The 8171-nt window shown below is 38.6% G+C and overlaps 1 protein-coding gene across 1 annotated transcript; it reads right to left on the bottom strand.

Moving 5' to 3' along the window:
* Positions 1 to 2498: 2498 nt before the first annotated feature.
* On the bottom strand, positions 2499 to 4340 carry LOC104363248 (B1 bradykinin receptor). The gene is given in 5 exon segments (XM_033010510.2): positions 2499 to 2634; positions 2637 to 2808; positions 2810 to 3004; positions 3007 to 3105; positions 3108 to 4340. Coding segments are annotated over 5 exon segments (753 nt in total). The 5' UTR covers positions 3291 to 4340; the 3' UTR covers positions 2499 to 2530.
* Positions 4341 to 8171: the final 3831 nt, after the last annotated feature.

Here is an 8171-nt window from a genome sequence, read left to right as displayed (position 1 = left end):
TGCTGTGGTGCTGGATCCTCTCCAAGGCAGCCCATCACTAGCTGTACCAGGAGAAGGATTTTATTAATGCTTATCCCGAGCCTCCCTTGCTACCATTTAAGCTCGTTACCTGCCGTCACATACACCCCCAAGGCTGAAACGCCACGACGCTCCTGGGTCATGTTCAGATTTTAATCTATGGCACCTTTTCCGTTGAACTGCTGTGAGTCTCTCTCTCTCTTCACCCTGTATCTGTGCAGTGGATTATTTCTAATTAAATTTAGAATTTTACGTTTGCTGTGGGATAAATTGCATTTACTCTTTCTATTTTTCTATATGGACACTGCTCACACACTCGGTAATGAGAGAAGCTGATCAATTTTTAGTTCATGGATTAAAAATACTGTAATTTATGTACAGTCATATTTGAGAGTAAATCTATTGATTGGCAAGAACCTTCTAAGTGGTTTGAAGCAGTATTTAAGCTGCAGATGCTTTTCCTGACAGTTGTGTACATGTAAAATAGAAAAAGCATTTCCATGAAGACCCTTGTAACTTGCCCACTGAAGTAAACAGGAGGCTTTCCATTGATTTCAGATTTCAGACTGATTTTTCAGTCTCTTAGCTCATACCCTAACTATGCCACAGTGCTCAAAAATGTTTTTTTCCCTTTATTTGTGTACACTGCATAACATGGAGAAGCGTTAGTCAGACAAGACAAGATATTTTTCCCTTTTAAGGTCCCCATGCATAATGGGAAAACAGCACTTATGTTTATACATTTTTTTCCATTATTTCAGCTTTTTTTTTTTTTTTCCTTTTTTTTTTTTTTTTTTCCTCACGAAATATCTCTGCTTGGAAGTTTTTCTGAATTAAGGATTCATTTGGGGATGTGTTAAATAAATGCAGTGTGCAGAAGTTTGCATTAGACTGGAATTAACTTTCTGATCTCTGATGACTCAGTGGACTTCACATGCTGCTGTTACCGCTAATGTGTAGCCCTGACATTTATTTAAAAAAGCCTGTCCCAGAAGGAGTGAAACTAATAAAGCTGTGAGTGATTCTTTCTGCCTGTTCACTTAATCCACCCTTAATTCTTAAACCATCATTACAGAAGGATAGAATTGTAACTCTTCAGAAGACTTCTACTGTTCAGTTTCAAAAAGTTTGGGGGAATCATTAAAAATGAGCGCTAATCTTACTGCAGTGAAGTTGAACAGGCAGATTTCTATAATTAAATAAGAGATTAATTCCATATTCAAAACAGCAACACTAGAAGGAATTGCAGAAAATTCAGCACTGTTACAGTGAGTACAAGGCCGAGCAGGCTTTATAATAACTAATTAAATAAACCGTTAGACAAATGATGTGCTTATACGCCCCTTTCTGCCCTCAGTACCGTTCTGGCTGAACGGGCTGCACTGTAAATATATCTCCTGCCGTCTGCCTCCCTGTCTGCATGGACACGTACTTTTATAGTAATGGGAACAGATATCTCAGTTGTTGTTTTAAATCTTATTTTGCAATTGTGGCTGTGATGGAAAAGAAGTTTCCTCCTTCTTATTTCCTTTCTGGTGTTATGTCATTATTCTTACTGTTGCTACCAGAATTTATATTCTGGTAACAGCAAGGATTTTAATCACAGAAGTATATATTTGCACTTGCCCAAAGAAACGGGGAAAGTGACAAAATACAAAATATATATAAGGAAGAACAAGACTGTGGTATAAAATGGGATGTTATGCAGTTTATTAATTTTGATTCATAGAAATATAAATTTGTATCTAAGGATTTGCCTCAGATGAAAGATATTTCAAAATAATACAGTAGTAATGGCCATCACTGATATGTTCATATATAAAAAATAAAAATAATCTTTATGTACTTGATGACTAATTATGTAACATTTTACTGGATAAAAAAAAAAAGTCAGATTTTGAGAAGGATACCGGGTTGTTTTGCTTCTTTTACAGTTATGTACACTTTCTTTGTGGTACGTTGTTTTGTACAACATTTATGCACTGAGTATATTTGAAATGCACAAGAAAATTATTCAGATTTTCCCTGTGCTACCATGAAAATGCTAACCATTTAAAATAAAAATAACTGGACCTCTTTTATAATTGCTCAAATGCAGGATCAGCTGAAGATTAAGCTCGTGTTTGCTCTGTAACACACGTTATAATGTAATGTACAGTGTTATTGGGTGTACAGTAGTTGTCATCACAGATACAGTGCACTAAAATGTTCATCTAACTTTCAGCTTTCTGTAAAGAAACTGGATTTGTCAAGGAGGTTTTCTTTCAAGTCACTGATAATTGATAAGACAGGTTAGATCATTCGGTATAAAATTCTGGTATCACATGTTATGGGTTTGGATGGATAACACAGAAGAAGAAAAGCAAACCTGAGGACAAACAAGCAGTCCAGTGATTTACTTTAATAGATAATTAGCTTAGTCTGTGAATGCCAGACCAGTGCAATTCATATTCATTTTTAATGCCATTTAAAATAAGTTATAATATTAAAACTAAGATGGAACCAAGAACCATTAGGTTAAACTACTCCTGACTGGGAACACATTGAAATGCAAATTCTTTCCTTTGAATGATACCCAGCTCAAAGGAAATCCACAGTGAATAACCTGTGAAAAAAAAAAACCTTCTGAAACCTGAAGTATTTCCCAGTAAAGACATAAATGACAGGGTTAATGCACCTGTTGGTGGTAGGCAGAGTATAACCAAGCTGCTCCCCAAAGTTGAGCCGTTCCCCCCAGGAGCAGCCTTTGATCACTTCTGTCCGGTATAATATATCAAGGAATACAAAAAAAGCGGTAAGGAGCCCAGCACAAGCGAAACGTCAGTACCACGGCAGAGATCAGCCCGGTGGCCTTTGTGCCTCTGTGCTCCTTGCAGCAGCTGGTTCTGAGCTCTCTTCGGTCTCTTGGTTTTTTTTTTTTTTGTAGGGACTGGAGGGTAGAGAAGTTGAGGGAGGTGACTGGCGTAGGCGGCAACGGCCAGTTAAAAATCCATTCCTGATGCTCTCTGCCCAGAAAGGGAGGCGCATGAGGAGGGTCAGATCAGCAGCAGCTAGGTTCAAAAGGTGGATTTCGGATATCTTCAGGGGGGGTCCTTGTGCAGTGAATAAGTGAAGAGAACAAACACATCCCCAGGCATTCCAGTAACGCAGAGGGGGTCGATACACTTGGGTACTATATAGTACACAATTTCCCACCGGTCAGTCAAGTCCAGGCAAATAGTTGAGTTGCTCTTGTTTTTGCAGGGAACATTCAGTAGAGGAGTTTCAGCCATTTGTTTTTTTTTTTTTTGTTTTTTTTTTTTTTTTTTAGTTCGGAAGCGAACAGGAGATGTCTTTGAAATGAGAGAAAGGGACTGCAAAAAAGAAGCATCAAACTCCAAAAGTTGTTTCCCATCAGTGGTGTGACAAACATTTAACTGCTGGAAATTCTTTATTAGTGCTCACTGATGATTATAGGCTGGATGCTTAATATGTGCGATGGTGAGAAACGTTCCCAGTATTGGCAAGCACGGAGCTTCCTCTGCATCTTACGAAATTTCCTCTCTCTGCTGCCATTGTTTGGTGTGGCACAGAGGAAGGAAAGTGCCAATTTAGCGTAGGGAGTTCTGTATGTCTCCTCCAGACTGATGACAGAAACAGATACAGACCAATTCCAGCTGCCTGAGAGTGGTGGGGGTCATGCTGGTGACACAAAGCTAGCTTTGCACCCTTCCCTGCCCTTTCTCTTATTCTTATTTTCCGTGCTATATATAACTTCAGCAGGATGACTCCTCTTTCCCCGGAGCTGAGAATGCTACTCACTCTCTGTGTGCATCACTTGTTTGCTTAACTTTGCATTCTTTTGTTCCCTCTCAGTTCCTCCTGTCCCAAACTTTAGGTTCAAAATTACTGTCAGATTAGACAGCTTATTGCCCTCAAGTGTCAGCGGCTGTAGTAATAAAACACTGACTCCTCCAAAATCTTATGCCCAAAATCTTGCCTGGAGGGAAGGCCTCTGCAGCTCCAAGTTCACAGCACTCTTCTCCAGTTCAGAAATTTCATCTGAGTTCAGCTGGAGAGAGGCAGCCGCAGTCTCCAAAGCACTTTGGTTTTATAGCCTTGGCAAGACCTTTATTTCTCTCTGGTAACTCCATGTGAGATTGTGCAGGAATGAGAGCGTGGGTAAAAGATTCTCCTCCTGTGAAAATCCACTGGCTTGCCAGAGCTGCCTCCTCTGGTGACGTTATTCTCTTGGTGGTGTCATGCTCGACAGTAGCGACTGGATCTTGTTTTTTACAGGCGTTCAGTCTCAGAATCATTACGGTAGACAAGACATTACTGATCCTGTGGTGACATCTACCATTTCAGCATTTCATATCCAAGTGGGGCATGTCAATCATAAAAAAAGAATGCGTTTTAAAAAGTTAATATTTTGCAGTCGGCCATCCTGAATTTTAACTTTCTGCTACATCTATTTAACTCTGCTCTTTCAATTTCTGTGTTTGTACACCAAAGAGACAGCTAAGGGTGGAGTTTCTGAAGAGAGCATTTAGGTGCCTTGTTCATCTGTGTTAGGTGTATGTACAGCCTTAGGGATGTCTGTATCCGAGCAGCTCGCGATGCTTAGCTCTGTGATGCTTCCAGGAATTAGTTAAGTACTAATATCCCGTCTCATGCGACCTGATATTTAATGCACAGAGCATTTTTCATCATTGCAGGATTAAGTCAGCAGCGAAGTTTTATCTGAGCTCATAAACCCACTCAAGCTGGCAGTCCTGCCAGGGACCTGGGCTGCAGCTCCAGTTAACACAATTCCCTGGCTTTGAACGTTGTCCCCCCAAACAGTCTGGACGCTGACGGCGTCATGCGGACTGAGACAACTCGAGAGGATCTGAAACTTCAGAGGAGATTCATGGAGCAACGAAATGGCTCATTGGCATCAAAGAGGCTGTCTGTGAGACAGCAAGGAGCTATTTCTGAGACAGGGGGAATCTAAACTGTTTACAGCAGGAGGCTGGCTAAGGTGTGAGAGTAATGGAAGAAAATCTGTAACGTTATATGTCAGAAATACTGTAGAAGAAAGATAACAGTTCAACATTTCCTTTTGTGTACAGAATTACTACTTTTACTAAATATAGAGGAAAAATAAGTGTTTCTTTTCCTTGTTTGCCCATTTTCTGGTGATTTCTTGCTATCAGTTTAGGTCAGTCACTTTGCCCACTTCAGATGTGATCTCGGGGCTGGAACCACGAATTCATTCATTATGGGCTAAAGCAAAAACTTCTGGAACATTTACCTTCCATTGCAACTTCGATTTTAGCCACAGCTAAATCTGACTTCTTGTTCAACTAGCAATCGTACATAAAGTTTCTGTAGAGTTTGTCATGGGGAAAATTTCTTCACTCTACTAGCCAGTGTCCAAGCAGTACCGCAAGCCACAAGCCTTTTATAAAGTTAGAGCTCCAGATGTCTTCTTAACAGAAAATGCAATTCATTTTCAGTTGCTTAATCTAATTCCTTCTTCAAAGGCAATTTTCTTCTGTAAGTATTTTTAAGTATTTAGTGCTAATGGACAATTAGCTCCATGGGTGGTTTTCAATTTATGTACTTAACACTTTCCAGTCGTCTTTATGCAAATAATGGCATAACTTTTCCTACTTTGAACTGATTTCTGATTAATTTCCATGTACAGGGAATCTATCACCATTATTACTATTAATACATGTTACCCAGTTAGGATCATGTGTTCTGGAACACTAAATAAGTACAACTTTGGGAACAATCTTAAAAGTAAGGATTGCTTTGAAAGAGAAAATTCTGCAAACAGCTAAGCATGTTCAACTGTAAAGAAGTTTTATAAAATAAAACATATTTTTACGCATAAAGAGAACTAATCCTGACCTTCAATTTAGTTTCATGGTGAAAAAGAAAGGAAAACTCTTACTAGACTGCACAGATCAGATCTGAGAGCACAACAGATTTTTTTTTTTCGATATAAAAAGTACGTGAAATAATTTTAATAAAGGTAAGACATTAAAAACAGAGACACATACTTACTCCTTGTCCTTCCTGCCAATTTAGACAATGTTTCGAATTCAGAAACAGTGGGTAAATAACAGTAGAGAAGTTACTGAGGGAATTTGAAGATGCATCCTGAGGCACGACGAAGTGAGTGCTGTCTGAGTGTTTCACTGGCCACGTATGATGTGTATGAGGTTACATTTTGGAAGAAAGCCCAAGGAATTTTTTATTTATTTATTTATTTATTTTTACTTCTCCAAATGTCAACTGTAGCAGTTTTCAAGGCATGTGAAATCTTTCATTCTCATTGTGAAATCGTATAAGCCATATGCCGTGGCTTTTGTCCTCCCGTGACCACCAAAGCTCTCAAGCACAGTTCCTTGGCCATCAGAAGTTCTTTTGTGTGATTAACTATGTCCGCAGCAATCACAGCTTTATGAAAGGCTCCGAACTGCCCTCTCCAGTGCCAGTGCACACAAAGGCAAACTTTGAACTATTTTTTTTGTAGCGGTGGGAGTTCCTTCCTCTGCCAGCCTGGGCGAGGATCACGGCAAGGAGCTGGGGTTAAAGGAGACGAGGTGTACGGGGAGGGCTGCCGAAACGTGGATCCGCGACACCCGGTGTCAGACTCCCCACCACTTTTGAAAAGTCATGACTTTTGCACCCCGTTATAGGTGTCTGTGGCACGAGTCTGTGGACATCACTTCTCAGTAGCGCCCGAGGACTGCTGTATTTTCTCAGCCTTGCACCCATACATAATCTTCTTTTTATCTGATCACCTGCTGGGACCTCATAGCCTAAACCTGGTTGCTTATAGATTATTTTTATCTTTTTCATTCTGCTTGTCCTCTGATGAGAGTAATATTTAAAAATAAATCATATCTGAGGCGTCTCAGATTTTAAATACAAATCTCTCTGAAGTATACCTGTTTAAAAAATAGAGCTTTTCCGAATTCTTTTCAAAACACAGTAAGAAATCATCAAGGAACTGAAATGTTATTTACTTATATGAAAACATTCTTCCCATTAACCACCTACCCAGCACATGCACCATCTCTCTGAGTCCTTATTTGACTGTGCCCGTTCTTTGATAAGTGAATTAAAATTAAAAGCCACGTGAGGCTGCATGGTGATATCTTATTATGACCTTCCCTATCATAATGATAAATACTTTTATTCCAACTTTTTGTTCATTAAAGAAATACTAATTTAGAGTTATGCAAACATTGGTAAAATTGACAAATTTGAAAAATTGTTCTGGTTAACACCGTCACACTGAAAAAAACTCTAAAGAACTCCAACATTTAATTTGAAGCTTTAAAATGTATAAATACTTCATATATTTAAACAGCATCTTATTTAAACATTTACTTATTTTATTAAAAAAATTAAACGGTATCAAGAAATACATCTCAGATGAAGCTATATGCTTCACTTCTGTCAAAATGCCTTTTTTTTTTTTTTTTTAATATCTTAATCAAAACTTTTATTTTGGTGAAGACCTGAAACACAACATTTTTTGAATTACATGGTATTTAAGGAATCCTAATACCCTACAGGAGATCAGTCTCTAAACAACACATCCCACACTGACTCATTAAGGTAAGTGCAATACAGCAGGAGATCTTCGTCAGAGTTTCCAAAACTTCCTCCTTGCTTACGCTAATGCATTTCTGTGTTTAAGTTTTTTGTTGTTTTTTTTTTTTTTCATAAAGAAGAACATTTGAGCAAGAACAAGGAGTCTGGAATTCATCCTTGCTTGGACATGAATCTCTGGGAGAAGCCAACATTCACATTTACTCACAGACTCTGAAGAGAAAACTGCAGCTGCGTTTAAAATTTTTATGATGAAGAACATAGTCTTACGAAACTCAGCACTTCAAAATAGGATCAAAATATTGTTTTGCAAATCCAGCTCCTCTCTGTACATCTAGCTTCTTATTTTCTGTTGTTTTTCATTGCTGTCTTTAGATCTTTCAGTAGTGGAGAGACATTCAAAATTGGGAGTCTATACATTTAGTGGAAATAGTGAAATGAATAGGCACTTCTGTAGCTCCAGCTCATAAACAGCTTAGAACAAGTCCACATAAGAAGCTATAACTTTATAGGAAAGGGGAATTTATTTGATTATTTCTTTGCAACTCGGGTCTTCA

Source organism: Tyto alba, unplaced genomic scaffold (genome assembly GCF_018691265.1).
Source record: "Tyto alba isolate M040663 unplaced genomic scaffold, T.alba_DEE_v4.0 Super-Scaffold_18, whole genome shotgun sequence".
Classification (NCBI taxonomy): Eukaryota; Metazoa; Chordata; class Aves; order Strigiformes; family Tytonidae; genus Tyto; species Tyto alba.
The sequence above is the reverse complement of the archived record's forward strand: the minus strand, read 5'-3'. Positions and strand labels throughout refer to the sequence as shown.